The sequence below is a fragment of the Lepidochelys kempii genome, chromosome 1, assembly GCF_965140285.1.
Source record: "Lepidochelys kempii isolate rLepKem1 chromosome 1, rLepKem1.hap1, whole genome shotgun sequence".
NCBI lineage: Eukaryota > Metazoa > Chordata > Testudines > Cheloniidae > Lepidochelys > Lepidochelys kempii.
Genome location: NC_136380.1, coordinates 260,013,378 through 260,035,621, shown reverse-complemented (window position 1 = coordinate 260,035,621; position 22,244 = coordinate 260,013,378). Strand labels below are relative to the sequence as shown.

The following is a 22,244-nucleotide window of genomic DNA, read 5'->3' as shown; positions in this document are numbered from 1 at the left end:
TCATCCAGTGGACAGCGTGCTCTCCCTTAGGCCTGAATGCTGTGGGTTTGAGTTCCTCACAGCAGGACTTGGGCACGTTACCTAATGAGGATATTGGAGTGACTATCTTAGGGGCTGGAGGAGAAGCTGCACAGTTAAGAGAAACATCCCTGTGGAGAGGACACTACACAACATTCTCATCCCTAGTAGGATGTTCCATCAGCCCTTTTCTGATGCACAGCCCAACAGGACGCTAAGGTGTGTGTGTGTGTGTGTGTGTGTGTGTGAGGGGTTAACCTGGGGGTCTTGGCCAATGCCCTGTCTCTCCATAAAGCATGTTCTAATACTGGCACTGTGTGGGAGCCATTCCTGGCTGGATAGAGGAAGGGACAGAGTGAGAGAGAGGATGGAAGACTAGGAATTTGCCCATGGGGTTCTCACCTGAGAGGACGTAATGTGCGCAGCAGTCGGAGGACCCGGAGCACCCCCAGAATTTTAGCTCCTCCAGCAGAGGCCACTGAGACCACAATGTCAATGAGGGACACAAAGACCAAGAAGCCATCTAGGATGTTCCAGCTGCTGCGGAGATAGGCCTGCTCCCCAAAATATAGGCCTAGAGAGACCACCTACAGGACAGGAGGGGGGAGAGCATGGGGAGTTAAACTCTCCACCATCCAGAGGGAAGGTACTTAATAACTCGATAGCAACAGGTGAAGAAGCAATGATGACCCATCTTTCACCCTTCCATGACATTGATACTCATCTGCTTTCTCAGAAAAGACCCACAGTCTGTGAAGTAAAAATGGAGGCTCAGAAATCAAATGCTGGAGTGCAAATGTTCTAGAAAAAACAATAAAGACCCACCAAAGCCTTGATGAAGTCCTCTCACCTCTCAACCAATATCTCCTCCACTCCCCCGAGCACTACCGCACTGGAGGGAGATGGTGATGTATAGAGGATAAGACAAGGTGCATGCAGTCAGAAGACAGGGGCTCTCATCCATGCTCTTCTGGTGACTTTATGTAAATCACTTAATCCAAATTTTTCAAACTTGAGTATGTAAAATTAAGCACCTAAATCCATATTCAGACATTTAAATAAGTAGTTTGCTTTTCAGAGCTGCTGAACACCAGAAGATGCTACCGAAGTCAGTGGAAATGGTGAATGCTCATCACCTCTGAAAACCAGGCCCCTTGTTTAGATGTCTAAAAGGTGTTTAATTTCATGCATCCAAATCTGAAAATGAGATTCAAACCCAATGGTTGGACATTCCCTTACCATGACAGAGTTCATGAGGAGTGGGTGGACCTCCCTGGAAGACTGAAAGGATGGATGGACTGAGGAAAGATGACAAGTAGAGGGCAGATGTGTTGGGCCCATGACACATGGGAAAAGGCTGACTGTCTCCAGGTGACTTACCTTTAGTGTCATCTCAGCTACGAAGATTGCCGTGAAAATGTAGTTGGATACGGTGAGAAAGATCCTCTCCTAGAAAGAACAGAAAAAAGCCCCTAAAACACTGAGAGACATTTCCACACTTCTGTGAGTTTACTAAATCCTTTGTTATGAACTTGACAAATTTCACTGTCTTGTGAAGGTGGGAGTGAGAGCACTGGCTACAGCCAAGGGCACATGCTGAACAACCTTCATCTCTCCCGGTTCAGCTAATGCACCTCGGTCCTGACCTTCAGTGTTCCCTGTTACTCCAGTCTTGCAACTCCCACACAGCTCACTAATGCACTGTAATTGTGATCTGCAGCATCTGCTGCTAATCCAGCTATGGAGACTTTCATCACCTGGCAATGCAACACAATGCTGACTGGCAGCCCAGCCCTGTCACCCCACTCTTGGACCTCTCCTGAGCCCAGACTTCACCTAACTGTGGTGTCATTTGGCGATGTGGACTCAGCAGAGACACTCAAAAAGCCATTTCAGCTGTGACCTCTGTTAAGAATGAATTGAGGAGAACCGAGAATATATTCACCCACTGAAGCAGACCAGCCTCTCCCCAACCACGGCACCCAGATCCACATTCAAAGCCAATGCAGAAACAGCACACTTGAATCCTAGCATGCCATTCCCATGGGCACACTGCTACATAGCCAGGTTACCATCCTCTTTTAGTTTCATGGTCCCTAGTTATTTGACTCTCATTGGCAAGCCACCTCCCAACTGTGAGTGCCTGGAGGACCCTTCTGCCTTCCATGATATAGGAAGCTACTCCTGAGAAAGAAGGATTATACTATTTTAAGGCCTTGAAAGGGAGGCAAGCAGGCCTCTTATTCCATACAGAGAAATCATGGGGGGGGGGTGTATTTGGGGGATGGGGGTTACTCTCCAGCACTGGGGCTTATCCAGAGCCTATGCAATGCCCAGAGAATTACTGAACTTTGTCCACCACACCTGTTCAGGGGTTGTGTTCAGCCAAAAAAGGTTGAGGGTACAAGTTTGCTCACCGTGCTCCGATGCTCGATCTGCGGTCTCTCCAGGGCAATGGTGATGCAGTTCAGGAAGATGAAGGCCAGAACAACATAGTCAAAGAGCTTGTGAGCAATGATGGTTTGGCAGAGGATGCGGAACCTGCAAGAGAGTTCCAAAAGGACTCATGTGCCTGGGGTGAAATTAAATTGGGTATGGCGGGGGATGGAGAAAGAGAGTTCTGCCTGAATTGTAACATTCTCTAGTGTAATATCAGCTGCCCTGTTGTGCACATTACCAGACTGGAAAGGACACATATTTGTTCAGGGAGGAATTGTCTTTTTGTTTGGTGTTTGTACAGCACCTAGCACAACAGGGTCCTGCTCCATGCCTGGGCTAACCTCAATGCAAGTAATAATAATTCTCTAAAGAGCTCCTCCTGAGGAACCACCTGCATTTGTAAGGACCTTATCCCCGAAGCGCTGTCTGTCTATTCTAGTTGTTTATATGCCCCCCATCACCACAGTACTTTTATTTCTTTCTCCTCACAACACCCCTGTGAGGTAGGGCAGAGCTGTTATCCCCATTTTACAGATGGGGAGCTAAGGCACAGGGAGGCTAAGTGACTTACCCAAAGTCACAGAGGAAATCTGTGTTGGAGCAAGGAATTGAACCTCAGTCTCCCAAGCCCCAGAGAAATGCCCAAAGCACCACACCACCCTTCCTCTCTAAGCTCTGCTCTCACAGGGTGATGATGAGTCACAATCTTTAACCCACCCCCTCTCCCCCAACTTAAAATTTCCTATCATGATATGTCTGTGCTGGGATTACCAGAGTGTTCTAGGCATCAAACTCCCTTGTGCTGCCAGCTGATGAGGAATAACTGCCATGAAAATAGATGACTAGTTCTATTGCCCTCCAGCTTCTCTAAAAACCGCCATAACCAGTACAATAGGTAGGAGATCAGCACGTGCAGCCAAGATTAATCTTCCAGCAGTTATGATGAAACCCTCTTGTTTCCATGAGCTGTTACCCTGTGGTGTAGCATGCTGATGGTTGGTGATAAACACTGTTTCCTCCTGGTGGAAGGAGGAGTTCTTCTAATATTTATTTTGGTAAGTGCAGAGAATACTAACTTTGCCCAAACAAAGTGTGATTGGATTGCTAATAAGTCAACTTCGTGGCCTCTAATGCAATGCAGGCCACTCTTGTGCCACCAGAGACATTGCCAACGGCACAGATAAGTTAAGAACACATTCATCATCTTTTTTGGTCAGAATTAGTATTCTCTGCCTTGCCTTAAGTTACACTGAGGAAAAACAGAGCATTCCCCGGAAGGAAAACAACAGTAGCCTTTCAGGATTCCCCTTCTCTACCCTCACCTCAGGGACCAAACAAGAGTTGGGTGGAGAGGCTGTGACTGGAAGCAACAAAATCATTCCCATCTTTGAAAGTTTAAAACTGGAGGCTCAGCATCCAACCCATGTACATGGCTGCTGCAACAGGATTATACTAAACCACCTCTCCACTGACAAAATTGGGGCGAACCTGTTTTGTGGAGAGAAGAGGTAGATGGACCAATCCTCCCGTATCTCACACCAGTCTGGCTTATATACGTCCATCATCTTCCGGATGCGGAAACACAGGCTCTGCAGGACACAAGGGACTGGGTTGTCACTGGCCACCTCCCCACTTCACTGAGAAGTCCATTCTGTCCTTTTCCTTTAAACCTAAAATACCAGTAACTTGGATACATTGCCTCTCCAGATCCTCCTCTCTCTACCCTCTCCGCCCCAACCCCACATGAGGAAAGGAGCTGATGTCATAGTCACAGGGGGAGCGATGAGGTGGGTGGAAAATTCATTGGGCCTGCTATTCCATAAGCCTGTTTTCCTCCCAGAAGGAAGAGTATCAAGCTTCACTTCTGACTCCTTAAAACTGAACCTGATGCTAGCCTGTACTCTGCTGTGGAATGCTGACACTGATGCTGCCCGTTGCACACTGGATCTTTGTATCAGCACTACCCGTGAACCTCAGGGACAATGGAGACAGAGTACTGGGCCCACAGCCTAGCCAATGAGCCTAAGGCAGAATGGGCATCTACTGGCATCTTTCCTCCTAAGTGAAGTCCTAGTGATGTCATTTTATACAGTGAAAACTTCTGCTAAAATATCCATTGACCCTGACCCCACTGGAGTGTCACAGTAATCTCTTCAGTTTTGGGCCTCGGAGCCTTGGAGGCTGGCTAAGAAGCAGCACTCTGGTCTTCTTCTGCTTGAGGCTCCAAGGGACCTCAGGCTAGCCCATAGGGATTCTGTGATCTGATCTTGCCTTGAGCACGGACGTCTCCCAGGCTGGCACAACTCACCTCCCATCTCTTGTGATTGCTGTCCCCCTTGTAAGCCCTTGGTGCTTCTCTGGTGAAGCCCCCTGTACTCACATAGTCTATCTCCTCCTCGTCCTCTCCATGTTCCTTGCGGTCGTCCATCTTTGGGAAAATCTCCTTAGCGATATTGGGCATTTTGCCGTTACAGTCCTGGTGCTCGCTGGTGCCCAGAGCCACACCCACCTTCCGTGCTGCCCTGTGACTGGATGGGACTGATGACGTCAGCTCCACCAGGTCACAGGAATCTTTGATGTCCAGCGAGAGCGTCCGCCGGTGATGAGGGGCCCTTCCCATCCCCTCTCGTTCTCCATCTGCCACCCTGTGCCTTTCCACAGACAGCAGAGATTCATGCTCGGCAGATGGAGGTTTGTGTTTTAGGCTGTGTCCCCGAGCCAGGCTGTTCCAGCTGGAGCGGCGGCTCCCCCAGGCCCCGCTGCGGCCCCATGCACCATAGTGAGAACTGCGAGAGCTAGACTGTAAGAGAGGAAGACAGGGATTCAGTGACTCGGGTCACGGGGAAGATGGGGCCTCAGCAGGTTAGATCAAAGACTCACCTCTGGGGACCCTAAATCTCCTAATACAAGATTACAAAACCCTGCTCTCCCACCCCTCCAGGAGAGGCATTTTATGAAGTCAAAGGTGACCTCTGTAAATCTGGCATCAAATTAATTATTATTATTATTAATTAATAATTCTTAATTGGTCACTGTCATATTTATTTTATAGCCCCAGCTGTGTGCCAGGCACTTTACACATAAGGTAAGTTAGAAAGCAAAGGGCTCGTGTAGTCATTTACACCAATGGAAAGTGGGGCTAAAGCCCTACAAAATCAGGTTGGTAGCATTTTGCACTTGCTTTGCACTGGTGCACAGGGAACAGGGTGATGGATAAATCCAGCCCATAGTCTTTGCCTCAAAGAGCTTACAATCCAAATGAGAGGAGAAAGCAAGAGATATGGGTTTGAGGGTCTCAGCCTAGTCCTCCACATCACCAAATCTCAACACCAATTGTTACCAGCAGCCATCTCTGCTCACGAGAAACAAAGGACTGGGATAGCAGGGTATGCCGCACATCAGGATTGAAGTGCACCAGTAAAGCTGTGTGTGTTGGTGGTTGAATTGCCCAAGCACTGAACTAACAGGGCTGCTAGAGGACAGGATCGAAGTGCACTGGCAGAACTGAGAGTGACGGTAGTCTGGAGGAATAGACAGAGGTGGCAGGCCTAGGACAGGAAAGGGTGCTGCAGGTCAAGGTTTTGATTTTCACCTGAACTAAGGGCTCCAGAAACTTCTCCAGGTAGAGGACCTGTTAGGTCTGATATTAACCATCCTTTCCTAATGGCAGAAGTTCTCCATGTGTTTTTTATGTTACCGAGGAGGCAGGGCACCATAATTCCAAGCTCTGTGCTCCAGAACTGCGGTGGAGGGCTCAGAGGTCAATGCACATTTCATTCTGGAGGGAAGACTCCAGAGGAGATAACAAGGCACTTGAATCCTACACCCAGTCATAGTGGAATATGGATCGAAAAACTGGAAATGGCGACCACCTCAAGCTAAATGGGGCCAGGCAACAAGCTTCTGTTAGTAAGTTTCCAGTAGGGGTAGAACCCCCAATGGAATTCCAAGATGATGGCACTGAGACAATGGATCCCCTGGGTTTCAGAAGAAGTATGTTACTCATGGTTCTACTCACTCACCAGTGACCTCTGGTCGTAGGTCATTCTCCCCAGTGACATCACACTGCTCTTCCTGGAACCCAAGGCAATGAGGATCTGGTCTGTCTGCAGGGAATTTCGGGCAGAACTTGTGACCCCACCAGCTGCCACTGGCTGGTTGGAAGAAGGTAGGCTGGGGTCAAGGTGTCCATTTGGGGTCATGGGAATTGCACAGAGCCTGGGATCTGAGCAGAAAAACACAGAGAGAGAAAGAAAGAGAGAAGAAGACATTCCTTTCCCTTCTGCGGTTTCCTCATGCACCATTCAGTGAATGTTTTAATGTTCTGTTTGCTTAGCCCTGTTAGAACCCAACACTGCTTCCTGGTGCCTTTGGGTTGTATGAAAAGGGTGGGTCAGGACAGTGACAGACTTGAGGCCATGGCCTCTCTCCCAAGCACTAGGTGCACTGATTCCCTAAAGTCCTTTCAACTACGTCTGTCCCTCCATGGGCACCCCTCTAGGAGGTGAGGTGGGGTGCCAAAGAACACAAGTGATGATGCAACTTGTCTTTCTTTCTACCCACCCCATGTCATCTTCTCTTCCTTGTCACTTTTCCCTGCCCCTTTGAGAAGTGCTGGCAGCATTCCCTCTCTTCTGGCTTTGGAGGGGGAAGGGTGTTTCACACAACAGCTTTCACTTAGCTGAGTCCACTTTCTCAGCCTCCTTCGCTCTAATGGACCCAGAGCAGGGAGTGTGCCTACAAGAGAGCTCTGCTTAAGGCCAGGCAAAGCCATTGGCGAGCCGATTAGATAGCTCTCCCTGCAGACTCATGCTGCAAGGCTCTTGCCTGGGAGCACATGAGGGAGACAGTGTCCCCACTTGCTAGAATTAGGGGGCAGTCATCCACACATCTGAAACAAACGCTACAACTGTGAGACCAGCAGCCATTGAATATTTTAGGCATGTTCCCTGTTTTTCTCAGATCAGTTTGTTGGGCTGAAATACTGAGGGGCAGATTGAGACTCATTGGGGCCCAGATCCACCAAAACTTTGTGGCCTCCTTGGAAATCCTTTATCTTTCTCCAAATTCCCATGCACACACTCCTCCTCCCAGTCTGCTTTGAATTCTCACTGACTCACTGCTGCACTGGGCCCCCTCACTGCTCACAGATCCTAAGGATCCAGCAAACCTGCTTTAATTTGCTCCTGCGGGGTGCCAGGGAGAGGCACAGATGGGAGAAAGAAGAAATCAAAATATTCTTAATAATAAATATGCTGCTCTTTTCTATTACATTCATAGATATTAAGGCCAGAAGGGACCATTCTGATAGCCTAGTCTGACCCCCTGTATAATGCAGGCCATCATAGGCGCCAACTTCCCCTCTGCCTGGTGGATGCTCCAGCCCCAGAGCACCCATGCAGTCGGCGCCTATGCTAAGGACTAATTATCCTCACTGTTAGAAATGTGCCCCTTATTTCTAGTCTGAATTTGTCCACAGCTTCAGCTTCCACCCATTGGATCTCATTACGCCTTTTTCTGCTAGATTAAAGAGCCATTTACCATGAGAAATCTTTTCCCCCTGTAGTACTTGTAGACCATGATCAAGTCACCTCTTAACCTTCTCTTGGATAAATTAAATCATTTAGATTACTTTCTTTCTCATTATGAGGCAAGTTTTCTAGACCTCATATCATTCTTGTAGCTCTTCTCTGAATCCTTTCCAATTTAAGTGTAGACACCAGAACTGGACACAGAATTCCAGCAATGGTCTCACCAATGCTGTATGCAGATGTAGTAATGCCTCCCTGCTCCTACTTGATGCAATATCTCTGATCTGCTTCGCTATCCAAGGATCACATTTGCCTTAGCTACAGCATTACAGAATTTTGCCATAGCTCTAATTTTTGCAAGTGACATTGCAAGCTGACAGTGACTTTAAAACAAACAAAACTGCATAAAACTGCATTGCCATGAAAGTGCTTTAGTCAGGACCAAAGCATTCTGGTCCCATCTTGGAAAGAGGAATGAGATTTTAGGGAGATTTGCACATTTACATTTTTCACCCAGCTGCTGGTAGGACAAAAGCAAACGAGGTGGGAGAATCCACTGACCTGAGACATCCTGGCTGTCCTGGAACTTGTCAAAGTCCTCCATGTTTGATGAACTCTGATCTTCGTCTGAGTACGACCGGTTGGCATCACCCTGGAATAGAAAAATCAATGCAAAGGTCTGTGACTCATGAGCCCCCCAGGGGAAGGGATTCTGCTCCCTCTGATTGTCCATTGCTACAGACGATAGAGGAATCCCTGTGTGGTCTGCAAGTGCTTAGTTGCTGAACTCCTGGCCAATGGAGGGAGACTGAGTCACCTTTGCAGGTTCCCTCCTCCATATCAGTGGTTTGACACCCCCAGGAAAGGGTGTCTTCCCCTTAGGCCGTCTCCCTCATCTGCTCCTCACCTCCATGGAGTGGCAACTCACCTCAGCCTGGAAGCCCTCCACCAGGATAGCCACCAGCAGATTGAAGAGGACATAGTTGCCAAAGGTCATGAGGGCCACAAAGTAAAGGGATGCCCACGGTGAGGTGGAGGCCATGCCATTATACAGCACGACGTTCCAGTCCTCCTGGGTCAGGATCTGCAAGACAGAAGAGAGGCTGTGTGAGCCCCCTGGAGCAAAATGAGAGTGAAAGGGATTATAGAGGAAGGAGGCTGCATTAATGAGCAGTGAGAGGAAAATCATCTAACCACCACATGCCTATTGCAGAGTGAGGCTCCCCCATCTTCTCTCAACATCCCACCCCAGGTGCCTAATGACTGCCATTAGTGAACATGGTCCATCTCTCACGCTGTCTCCATGGCAATAGCTCAAGAGACCTCAGGCGAATGGGAAGAGACAAACACACACAAGCATAGTGTGCACGCTACGGTGACAACATTAAACACAGGAGTTGCCCCAACAGCTCTGACCTTTCTAAATGCCGCATCCTTCCATTGTCTCCTTGCTTCTTGGAGGTCGCAAAGATGTCAGCTGCTTGATTATACAGCATGTGTCTGTCGCTCCTCTCTCAGGATCTCATGCTGGAGCCTCGTGGATTGGTTTTTGTGTCATCAGGAATGAGTGTAACATTCAGTTGTACAAACCTACAACTAATTCCTGATCCAATTCACTTTGAGATCCCCCTCCAATCCCATTGTCTGGCCTGCCCATGGAAGCTGTGTTGACTCACCTGGAACACAGTGACGATGGCCCAGAGCAGCGAATCAAAGTTCTTCCGGTCAGGGACTGTGTCTCCGGTGTCTGTCCGGAGGCTGAATTTGCACCCAAAGATGTGCATTCCCAGGATGCTGTTGGGTGGGGAAGAGGAGACGGTGTCCAATTTAAATATCTCTGCCACCAAAATGAGCTTGTTAGAGCAGTTCCCCTTTTTTCTTTCACAATCCAACCTGCTGCCACTTGTCACCAGAGTAAGGGATATAAAAATATACCTAACCCATCAAGATCTACCGGTGAATAAGGCAAAACACTGATCAGCCTGTATCTCCTCATGCACCCTCTCCTTCCCCCTGCACCACCATACGCATCAAGACCCCCAGCTTCTGGCCATTCCATCCAGTCCTGCCCCCATGGCCGCTAACTCCACCATTCTCTCTTGTTCCATTCCCTGTTTCCACCCACTTCTAGCTTATCTGCATGGTGTGCTGTGAAATACTGCCAGGTGCTCCACACCACACTTCTGTAATAATTAGTGAGGGGGAAAGGGAGGAGTCAGACTGTTCCCTGAAGTGAACAACAGGTCACTGACAGAATTCACCCTTTCTAATGGAAACCCAGATCAGCAGACTCCCTGGCTGGCAAAGTTTCTCAACCCCCATCAAGCCTCTACTTGTGAACACCTGAGGGCCAGATCCTCAGCTGATACAGTCAATTTACACCAGCTGAGGATCTGTCTCTGAGAACTAACCAAGTTCCTCTTGATGTCTAAAGTAAAGACTTGGGCAGGATGAGTCACAAAGAGATTGGCGCCAGGGTTTGTATATGCCCTGTGATGTCTCCTCAAATTGCTCTGAAGACAACACCTCCTCACCTGAAGATAAAGATGAAGAGCATAAGGAGCATACAGAAGGTGGCCACATTGTCCATGGTCTTCATCAGGACCACCAGCTGGCGTCGCAGAGCAGGCATGAAACGTACGAGCTTCAGCACCCGCAGGAGGCGGAAAGTTCTCAGCACTGACAGCCCCCCATCTGACTGGCCAATGATCTCCCATATGCTGTGGTCCAGAGAGACAAGGAGGAGAGAGAAAGTTGGACAAGGAGAGATGCAGACGGAAAGGGACAAAGAAAGAGAGCGGTAGAAAAACAGGATGGAGGTAGTGAGAGAGGGAGAGAGAACTCTTTCACCAATGCAGCGTCTGTGTGTGTAAAAGAGAGAATCTGTGTGAACTGAGACAGTGTAAAAGAGAATTCTGTGTGAATCAAGTGTGTGTGTTGGTAGGGTGTGCATATGCGTGTGCAAAAAAATCTGGGTGTAAAAGAGAATCTGAATCAGGTATGTGTATGCAGTGTACATTTTGTATGTATATGTCTGTAAAACTGCATTTCTTGCTGGGGAAAATTGACGAGCTGCTCAGCTACTGGGGCGTGTTCAAATGCTGTATCATAAGGACCTACGAGGGAAAGCTCCTTTATAATACTTTGCACTTCTACAGCATGTTTCATCCAAGTACCTCAAAATGCTTTACATGCACCAACTAATTAAGCCTCACAAACTTCTGAGGTAGATAACTATTATTATCCCCATTTTACAGAGGGGGAAACGGAGGACAGAAAGGTTATATGACTTGCCCAAGGTCAGTGAGTCAGTGTTTGAGCTGGGAATAAAATCTAGAGCTCCCGATTCTTTGCTTTGTGCATTAAGCATGCTTTCCCTCAGATTGTAACTTATTAAAAAGCTGAAGCAGAAATGGCACAGCAACCCAGTTCAGGCACTGATCTGCCTCTCTGTATCTGCACCTCATTATCCCCAGCCTGGTCTCCCTATTTTGGGGTCATCACCTGATGATGACAATGATGCTGTCGAAGATGTTGTAGGGATTGCGGAGGTAATCAAAGAGGCCAAAGGCGGCGAGTTTCAGGATCATCTCCAGGGCAAACATGCTGGTGAACACAACATTGCTGATCTCCAAGATGTTGGTCAGTTCTTCTGGCTGCAGGAGCGGCAAAAGCAAGGATCAGACTTGGGCAAGATCTGAAAATGTCACCTCAGAAATCAAAGGATACCGTTCTTGTACGACACACAGTTGTGCATGGATGGGAGTCATGAGGGAAATGGGAAGGACGGTAGAGCTGATTACAGAGGGGACCAATGGTGCCATCTTTGGGCTTTTTTATACTTAAAATGCAACAGTGACACAGCTGTGTTGCTGTGTCACCTCAGTTAGACACTACCTATGCTGACGGGAGGGGTTTTGCCTTCACGTAGGAACTCTACCTCCCTGAGAGGCAGCAGCTAGCTTGACAGAAGAATTTTTCTATCCATCTAGTGCTGGGGGACTTAAGTCAGCTTAACTAAACGGCTCAAGGGTGTGGATTTTTCCACACTCCTTAGTGACGTAGTTATGACGACCTAATTTTCTCATGTAGACCAGACCTCAGTGTTCTCTTTCTCCTTTGTGTTTACACAGTCCCTCCCCAGCAAGCTCCCAACCCTACCTCCCAACCTTCTCCCTGCCCCCTTTCCTTTCTCTTTCCACATATCTGTCCTTTGGTCCCTTGTTTTCTCTCTTTTCTACCCCATTCTCCTTTCTCCCCTCCCCCCATCCTTTTCCTTGCCAGAATTCATTTGCTGGGCCTGCTCTAGCAATCTTTTCTCATACCTTTCTCTTTGCAGTGGTCTAAGTAATTACCCAGGGGAATATCAGAGTGCATGAATAACACATCAGCAATGAGGAGTAGCCTGTTAATGTCTAACAACAAGGGACAGAGAGAACAAGAGGGAATAAGAAACAGAGGGAAATGGACAATGAGGAAGAAAGAGGAAACTGGCGAGACAATGGGAGAAATTCCCAAGAAACAAAACAGGGCAAATATGTCAGTAAAAGGAAATAACTGGTCCAGGCCAGGATATCTGCATCTACTGAATCCGTGACACCTTTTGCCACAGGTAATTCAGCTTCTTCCAGCCAAAGGGTAGTGTGTGTGCAATAGAGAGAAAGAGAGAGCTTTAATGACTCAATCAGTTGAACAAGCCTGAACAAATTCAATTACTCCTTTTGTTTTCAGAATTAATGGATATTTCTTTGCTGTGCTCAGTTCTTGGAGGCCCCTCTGACAAGGCTGGGAAGGGGTCCAGCCTGTTTGCTCAGCAATGATGAAGTGGATGTTTATATGGCTGGGGGCTGTGCTGTCACTATTGATGACATATTCTTTCCATCCTCTCTCAGAAAGGGACGGCCGGGGGAGGGGGTGGTGGTGTTGTGAAGCGGAGGAGGAGCCCTCCCCCCAGTTGATTATAATGGACTCACTTATATGTGTGAGAGTATACTGGCTCCCCTCACTGGCTGAGTTGGAACGCCACTAGGTTAGCCAGCAAGGGCAATGGAAATAAACATAACAATGTCTGACACATTCCTGTCAGTAGGGGGCAGACTCTCTCTTTCTCTTTTGCTCTGTCACACATACTTCAATGAGACTTTAATGGCATGACAAGCAACAAAAGTGTCACCAACGTGAAAGGAAAGTCAGACTCCTTGTGTATATGTCAGTACAAGCTGCCCAGGATAGGATTACATAGCTGAAGTCTGATTCCCCCCACGCTCCCGTCCCTTCCATCCCTAAAGGAGCAGCTCCCGTAGTCCAGTCTTAGAGGGAACTGACATGAGCAAGCCTAATACATTCTATCCTCTAGGGGGCAGCAGCATTCACTCTCTGGTGTACACAGGCCCCTACACATTGGGTGTCCATCACAGATCCACTTGGCCTCTTTCCTCTGTGGGGCTGAGCTACCCATAAATGCCAGGTCATACTTCTGACATAACACAAAATTAGTGACAGAGAGACTGCTGGCGCCCCCTGGTGGTGATAAGAGAGGACAGGCGGGGGAGCCCATTGGGAAAGGAGACGGGGACTGCATCCAGGTCTAAGCAAATGTTCTCCACTGAAGTGAGCACTGCCCCATGGGGCCCCATGCGGAGGAGACTCATTGACTCACTTTTTTATTGATGATGACAAGGGCAGGGTTACTGTCCTTTTAAAGGAAAGGTACTTAAATTAAGAAAATAATGGGGTCTCCTCCCTTCCCCACAGGCTGTACCAGCAGTACATTGGGGGGAGGGGTGCTCACACACACAGTAATACAGTTCTGGTTCTTTCCCTCCTGCCTCCTCCCATGGGCTGCACCCAGAGTCCACTTCAGGAGGCACAAGAATCCAACTCTGATTGTTCTTATCCCAAGTAAATTAATGGACTGGAGCCTGCTCCCAAGTCACCGTACCCTCCATGTCCTTTTCTAACTGAGCTCTCATTCCAGTTACTGAAGCCAGTCACCCACCCCAAAGCATATTATTTATGGAAATATGCTTATGATATGAATATGACATAACTGAGATATACTTTATACACGATGGCTCGTGTAAGATATCATTGGAAAGGTTATCATTTACTGAATGTGATTATCCAATTTGTATGCTTGTATCATTTCTGTATCTGAAGCTAGGAATATTGACTATGTATCTATATTTCAACTATGTTACTTTTGCATGACGCTCCCTGCTAACACTTGAGGTACAACAATGAAAGCCTGGAGAGTGCTGATGGCCCATCAGCAAGTGACAATGGACTGTAAAAGAGCTTCGTCTTCCTGTGAACCTGTGGGTCAGCCTCTGAAGAATGGCTACAGGGGCCCTACAGAGTCATGTGACCATGTCACCTGATACTGGAACCCAGCTTGAATTCTGTACTTTTCCACAAGAAGCTGGGGGGGGGAAGGGGTGTCAAACTGGGAAACAAAGGACTCGTGCTTTATGCAAATCCTATTTAAGGGTGGGGAGTGAGGTAATCCAGGTAGTCAGTTCTCCCCTGCTACGCCACCCAAGATGACTGCTGGAAACAACTAAGACTGAACTGGGGGAAAGAAAGAACTGGACTCAGGCTGGAAGGGTATCTGGCCTGTGAAGAAGATTAGAACCACATTTAGGAAGAACTTACATGTAACCAGTTTCTTTAGTGTGTTAAGCTTAGTTTGCATGCTCTTTTTTATTTTCTTAGTAATCTGCCTTGTTCTGTCTGCTACCTCCTTAACTACTTAAAATACACCTATTATAGTTAATAAATTTATTTCTGGTTTCTAATATAACCCAGTTTATGTGATTTCTAACTGGGGGGTGGGGTGAGGAGTTGTGCATACCCTCTGCCACATTGAGAGAAGAGGTGAATTTCATATAATTTTGGGTTTGTACTCCAAGGCGGGGGCGAGGGGTGGACATATGTGTGCTGTGGCAAGCCCTTTAAACTGAGCCTTCCCAGAGCAGACTCTGTCTCTCTGTGCAGCTGGATGTGGCCCTGCCTGTGTGCTTGGCTGGGAAAGGCTGGGGAGTCTACCCCAGCAAGACCAGGTAAAAGGGGGCCCAGGCTGGCAGAACAGTCTGACTCAGTGGTGTCCCAGCATACCAGGTGACATCCCAGGGGGTCCAGCCCATCACAACTGTCCCCTCCATGTCCTTTTCTAACTGAGCTTTCATTCCAGCTCCTGAAGCCAGCCCCCCAACCCCAACCATCCATGTGCCTGTCTCGTATTTGACACATGCTGACCCAAAACCACTTCTTCACTCAATCCTTTCTCTCCTCAGCACCTCTACCTTTCCCCTTCTTCACTAGGACCTGGTTTTGATTTCATTCTGGCTGGGGGAAGGGGAAATTGCAGGCTCTCCCCATGCCACAGAATTTTATACCCTGCTGGTTTCTCTAAAATCAAAATAAAAAACAGGGAGGCTCAATTTTCATCCATAATTACATTTGAATAACAAAACGGGTCCTGAAAAACTAGGGAGAGAGACAAAGAGAGAGCACGGGGAGGAGAGAGATGAAGATAACCTCAAAGCCAGGCAGTAATGACACTAGCAGGGAATGAGATGCCCATATGCTAAACAGAGACGCCAATTTCAGCATGAATCAAATGATTATGTCAATGCGGATGAAGAATGTAAAAAGACAACAGGGTATAATGGTGGATTAGCCTGCTCTGTTCTGTCCACACATCTGCTCTCTCACTGTCTTGTAGGGCGCAACTGATGTTTTAAAAGTCATGCTTGCATCTCTCTTAAGGAAAAGGTTACCTGTTCTCTCCAGCCCTCCTCCCCTCCCTGACATCTGTTTCTCTAGTCAAGCCCACACCTGTTAATCTTTTTCTAATGGGCCATCAATCTCCTCCTTCCCCCAACCATTCTTCCTAGAGAGAGGGGCAGGTAGGGAGGAAGGGAAAGGCAGGGATGAGGGGGGAGGGAATAGGAAGGGTGAGATAAGGGGAGAAAAGGAAAGAGGAAACAACAAAACAGTTCCATTCCGCCGAAAAAAGGAAGAAGGAGAGATGGTAAAGAGTAGGAGAGAAAAGAGAGAGGACAGAAAGGAAGAGAAAAAGTGATACAAAGAAAGATTAAAGACGAAGTGGAAAAATTAAAAAAAAGGCGATAAAGGGAGGGAGAGGAGCCAGCTGGATCCATGAGGCCTGAGGCAACACACTCCTAGAGCAGAGACAGACCCTGCATTGCAGCTATTTCTGGAGAGACAGATAATTAGCCAGAGTGAAAAGAACCATTAGCGTTGAGCCCAAGGTGCTATTGGTGGGGCTAGAGGCCCCCATCCTCCAAGAGAGTTTCCAACCATCTGGGACTAGCAATACCATCATGTGTTTTCAGCTTAACTATGACTGACAGTGGACACAGCTGTTGGCTGGGGCAGAGTGTGTGTGTGGGGGGGGAGGAGGGAGCTTCTCTCTGGCAGAGGAAGGGTAATCTTGAAGGAGGGGGGGAGGCTGAAAGGAAGCTAATCACTCTCCTTCCGGCTGCTCCCACACAAATAACCACAACCAACTGGTTTATGCCGGGTTGTAGAAAACTGCTTTGAATCAAATAAATAGCAGCCCACCATTCTTTCCCCACTACTTTTTTTGAGGTTTAACAAAAACATGGTTCCACTTTCCTTCTTGAGTCATTTCCAGGCTTCCTGGCTCTTTCCAGAGTTAGTAAAACTGACAAAGCCATGACAAAAGGTCTGCAATTCACACCTAAGTTCCCTCTAAGCTGCATGGCCACCTATTAAGTGCCATGCAGGCGCTCAGGGCTGCAGCGGGGAGAGATTCCTCTTCCCCAGCCCTGACCCAACCCAACCTAACCCAGCCTGGCCTGGACCTGCCGCAGCCGTGGGAGAGGCACCCTTCCCCTGGCCACAACCTAGCCTGGACTGGACCTGCCACAGCCATGGGACAGGCACCTCTCCCATGACCACAACTCAGCCCCAGCCTGGACCTGCCGTGCCAGGGAGAGGCACCTCTTCCCCAAAGCTGAGGTGCTGCTGCGGGGAGAGAAAGCTGGGGGAGTCCTCTCTCCCCATCGCAGCCCCGGGGCAGCCTGTACTCCAAATCCCTCATCCCCCAGGCCCACCCCAGAGCCCCCAGCTGAAGCCGCCCACCCCAACCCTCTGCCTCAGCCTTGATCTCCTCATCCCCGGCCCCACCCCAGAGCCCACACCCCCAGACGGAGCTGTCACCCCCCACACCCCAACCCTCTGACCCAGCCCTGAGCCCCCTCCCACACTCCAAACCCCTCGGCCCCACGCCTACCACATGAATTTTCTAACGTGCACCAATATGAAGGTGATATGTGACACATCACCTCCATATTGGTGCACATAACAAAATTAATTCAGCACATGGGTTGGATTCACACCATCTCCTGCCTAGCCAGAAGCAGAAAGTATCAGAAACCTCCCCAGCACAGAAGCCTGTTTTCTCTCTCGCACACAGGATTGCCAGCCCAGAGCATGCACAAGTCTCACACATGAGCACTGGGGAAAAACACTTAAATGGAACTTTTCCTAAGTATGGAGTGTTTGGGCCCAAGTAGGGGAGGGGGAAGGAAGCAGTCAGATGTGAATGGGGTGCGGGGGGGTGGATGTCATGGTTCGGGCCACTTTTTCTTGTCTCAGAACTAGTTTGTCTATCCTGAATCTGGATTTCTTTCCAACTCCATGAAACTATCTGATTCAGATTCCCACAGCAGTGAACCCTCTCTCCCTACTAGGATTAAGCAGATCTGTGAAACAATGTAGTCCACCTTTATGCTGAGGGAAGCTGATTTCATTTGGAGCCCCCCCTTAATGATCAGATGATGGAGCTGGGATGAAGGAGAGCAGCTGTTTGGTCTTGACTCCCCCCACCACACATTTCCTTACTTGAACAAAGGAATTGCTATCCTGGATAAGACCCTAGGGTCCATCTAGTCCAATATTCTCTCTCTGACTGGGACCAGTACTAGATGCTTCAGAAGGAGGTCCAAGAACACCTGTAGTGTATCAGATGACCTGTCCATAGAGGGAATTTCTCCCCCCATGTCTAAATTGGCAACTATGCAGAAATCTTACTGGGGTGACTCCCTGTGGGATCATAAGACCAGCCCCATGTATCAGTACTCAGATATCAGGATGATAAGTACCTTATAAATATAATAGAGAGATTTCTCTAGTCTGGTCATATTTGTAAATTACATCAAAGTAACCCAACAATAACTGGAGAATCATAGAAATTACAGATGGAAATTTGGTCACATGTAGTCCAATCTCCATCCCACATCCAATTCAGCACTTCACAATTCTTTGTCTTAGTCACTTTTAGACAACTTAGGAGATGGGGTCTCCATCAGTACCCTGGGCAGATCAGTCAATAGTTTAATAAATCTCACTTCAGGAAGGTATTATTAACAGTATTTATTATTTATATTATGGTAACACCCAGAAGCCACAGTGAGGATAAGACAGTTACCTTTTCCGTAACTGGCGTTCTTCAAGATGTGTTGCTCAGGTCTATTCCACAATAGGTGTGCATGCTCGCCATGTGTACCGGTGCCGGAAGTTTTTCCCCTAGCAGTACCCATAGGGGGGAGTGCCCTCCGGGACCCCTGGAGTGGCGCCTGCCTGGCGCAGTATAAGGGGAGCTGCACACTCCCCCCACCCTCAGTTCCTTCTTACCAGACAACTCCGACAGAGGGGAAGGAGGGCGCGATGTGAAATAGACATGAGCGACACATCTCAAAGAACACCAGTTACAGAAAAGCTAATTGTCTTTGCTTCTTCGAGTGATTGCTCATGTGTATTCCACAACAGGTGATTCCAAGCTATATCTGTTGGAGGTGGGTAGGAGTTCACAAGTTCCCAGGACGGAGGACAGCTCTGCCGAACCCGGCGAAATCCCTGGTTTGGGGGACAATCGCATAGTGCGAGGTGAATGTGTGAGCCAAAGACCACATGGCGGCCCTACAAATGTCCTGGATGGGGACGTGGGCCACAAAGGCAGCCGACAAGGCCTGCGCCCAAGACAAGTGTGCCCTCACAATGGGTTGGGGGGGACACCCGCCAGCTCATAACAGGAACAGATGCACAAAGTGATTCAATTGGAAAGCCGCTGAGTGGAAATCGGCTGGTCCCTCACAAGCTCAGACGAGGTGATGAACACCTGCGAGGACTTTCTGAATGGCTTGGTCCTCTTGAGGTAGAAAGCCAGAGCCCAATGCACATTGAGCGTGTGGAGATGGCGCTCCTTACTGGACACGTGAGGCATGGGGCAGAGGACCCATAGAAAAATGTCCTGACCCATGTGGTAGTCGGAGACCACCTTTGGGAGGAACATGGGGTGTGGACGGAGCTGGACCTTGTCTTTATGAAAGACCGTGTACGGTGGCTCAGAGGTCAGGGCCCTCAGCTCTGAGACTCACCTGGCCGACGTGATTGCAACCAGGAAGGCCACCTTCCACGAGAGGTGAAACCAGGAGCACGTGGCCAGTGGTTCAAATGGGGGCCCCATGAGACGAGCCAACACCAGGTTTAGGTCCCACTGCAGGACCGGGGGTCTAGAATACGGAAAAAGAAGGTCCAAACCCTTAAGGAACCAGCCAGCCATAGCATGGGAAAATACCGTGTGCCCTTGCACCAGCGGATGGAAGGCCGATATGGCTGCCAGGTGCACCTTGACTGACAAGGGCGCCAGGCCTGGGCCCTCAGGTGGAGGAGGTAATCAAGTATAAGTTGGATTGGGGCAGTCACTGGGGAGACACCCTGGTCCGCCACCCACCTAGAAAACTGGGACCACTTTGCCAAATAAGCGCGGCAAGTGAAGAGCCATCTACTTTTGAGGAGGATGTGCTGAACCTGCTCTGAGCACGTCCCTTCCTCTCCACCTAATCACTGAGCAGCCATGCCATGAAGTGAAGAGTCACCAGGTTGGGGTGGAGGAGGTGGCCCTGGTCCTGAGAGAGCAGGTCCGGGCAGAGTGGCAATGGCCACGGCGGAGCTACCGCCAGGCCCGTGAAGGTCCCATACCAATGCTGCTTGGGCCACACCGGGGCAATCAGGAGGACCCAGACCTTGTCTGTCTTTATCTACTCCAGGACCCTGCTGATTAGAGGGAACAGGGGAAAGGCATAGAGAAGCCGGCCTGACCAGGACAGGAGAAAGGCATCGGACATAGAGCCCCTCCCCAGGCTCCCCCTGGAGCAGAACCGGGGGCATTGCCAGTTCTGCCAAGTCACGAACAGGTCCACCTGGGGAGTTCCCCACCTTTGGAAGAGCCGGTGGGCCACTTCTGGGTGCAGGGACCACTTGTGTTGTGAGGAAAAGTCCCTGCTCAAGCGATCCGCCCTCTTGTTCTGGGCGCCCGGTAGGTGGAAGGCTTTCAGGTGGATGTCGTGGGCTATACAGAAGTCCCACAGCCTGAGGGCTTCGCGGCAGAGGGCAGAGGATCAGGCCCGCCTTGCCTGTTGATATAGAACATTGAGCCATGTTGTTCGTGAGGACCCTGAGTACCTTGCCCTCCAGGTGCGAGCGGAAGGACATATACGTCAGCTGAATCACCCTGAGCTCCTTGATGTTTATATGCAAGGTCAGGTCTTGAGCCAACCACAGGCCTTGGGTCTGAAAGTTCCCCACATGGGCCCCCCAACCCAGGTCCGATGCATCGGACACCAGCTCCAACAACAGACCCCTGTCCCTGAATGGGACCCCTTGGAGCATGTTGTTTGGGATGGACCACCACCGTAGGGAGGTGATCACAGAGTCTGGCATGGTGAGGACCTTGTCCATCCTGTCTGTGGCCTGGGAGAAATTTGAGGTCAACCAGAGCTGGAGGGGCCTCATCCTGAGTCTGGCATAACGGACCACGTATGTCCGACATGTGACCCCAGAGTTGTAGGCAAACCCTGGCTGTTGTCACCGGCAGCCTTGTGACCGAGTCGATGAAACCTTTCAGGGTCTCAAATCTGTCTGGTGGCATAGAGACCCTGGCTGACACTGCGTCCAGGAGCGCCCCAATAAACTCTATGAGTTGGACCGGGACTAACGTGGACTTGGTGTTGTTTACCAACAGGCCCAACAGGCGGTGCATGTGGACAGGAGGAGCGCCACGTGATCCCACACCTGCGACCGGGAGGTGCCCTTGACAAGCCAATCGTCCAGATAGGGAAATATCTGGACCCCCGCTGTCTGAGGAAGGCCGCTACCACTGACATGAATTTTGTAAACACCCTGTGGGCAGTGGACAGACCAAACGGGAGAACCGTGAATTGGTAGTGATTCTGTCCCACCACGAAACGGAGAAGCGCCTGTGCCCCTCGAATATGTGGATGTGGAAGCACACGTCCTGTAGATCGAGGGCAGCGTACCAGTCCCCGGGATCCAGGGAGGGGACGATGGAGGCCAGGGAGACCACGCAGAACTTGAGCTTCACCATGTACTGATTCAGACCTCGGAGGTCTAGGATGGGCTTGAGCCCCCCTTTGGCCTTCGGGATAAGGAAATAACGGGAGTGATACCCCTTGCCCATGAACTCCTTGGACACTACCTCTATTGCCCCTAGACCTAGGAGCCGCCCCACCTCCTGCTCGAGCAGAGCTTCGTGCGAGGGATCCCCCAAGGGGTATGAGGGTGGGGGGTGGTTGGGTGGGGAGGAAATAAACTGGAGGGTGTAACCCCAGGAGATGGAGTTGAGGACCCATCGGTCCAAGGTTAGCCGCAACCATTCCAGGAGGAAAGCACACAACCGCTTGGAGAAGGGAAGCTTTATTGGGGGTGGATCTCTGATGAGGACTGGTGGGGTGCCCCCGAGTGTCCTGTCAAAAACGCTTTTTCTCCATCTGCTTGCCCTTGGAGGATCCAGGCTGGGGGGCAGGCCAAGACTGCCTCTGAGGGCATCTCTTATTGTCCCGCTGCGGCCTTGGCGGGAGTCTGCTGCGGCTTGAACTTAGATTTTGCTGGAGTTGGGACATAGAGGCCCAGAATCTGGAGGGTCGTGCTGGAGTCTTTCATGTCATGAAGCCTTGTATCTGTTTCCTCTGCAAACAGAGCTTTCCCGTCAAACAGGAGATCTTGCATGGAAGACTGCGTCTCACTGGACAGCCCAGAGAACAGGAGTCATGAAGCCCGTCTCATGGACACCGCGGAGGCCACTGATCGTGCGGCAATGTCCACAGCATCCGAGGCTACCTGCAGGGATGCCCTAGCGGCTGCTGCCCCTTTCTCCACTAGCGCCTTGAACTTCTTCCTATCGTG

General features: G+C 49.6%; 1 protein-coding gene across 5 annotated transcripts in view; it reads right to left on the bottom strand.

Moving 5' to 3' along the window:
• The window catches only part of CACNA1I (calcium voltage-gated channel subunit alpha1 I), a 125,298-nt gene that overhangs the window by 32,813 nt on the left and 70,241 nt on the right, over positions 1-22,244 (bottom strand). For all 5 annotated transcript variants that reach the window (XR_012156537.2, XM_073326853.2, XM_073326849.2 and 2 more), the window contains 11 exons: positions 11,493-11,644; positions 10,523-10,708; positions 9,665-9,782; positions 8,917-9,072; positions 8,550-8,640; positions 6,480-6,682; positions 4,838-5,257; positions 3,946-4,046; positions 2,436-2,559; positions 1,399-1,467; positions 421-605 (listed from right to left, as the gene is read on the bottom strand). Coding sequence is in view for 4 of the 5 variants with exons in the window: in XM_073326853.2 (XP_073182954.2) it covers positions 421-605; positions 1,399-1,467; positions 2,436-2,559; positions 3,946-4,046; positions 4,838-5,257; positions 6,480-6,682; positions 8,550-8,640; positions 8,917-9,072; positions 9,665-9,782; positions 10,523-10,708; positions 11,493-11,644 (1,805 nt within the window). In the remaining variant the exon portion in view is untranslated. The remainder of the gene's footprint in view (positions 1-420; positions 606-1,398; positions 1,468-2,435; positions 2,560-3,945; positions 4,047-4,837; positions 5,258-6,479; positions 6,683-8,549; positions 8,641-8,916; positions 9,073-9,664; positions 9,783-10,522; positions 10,709-11,492; positions 11,645-22,244) is intronic.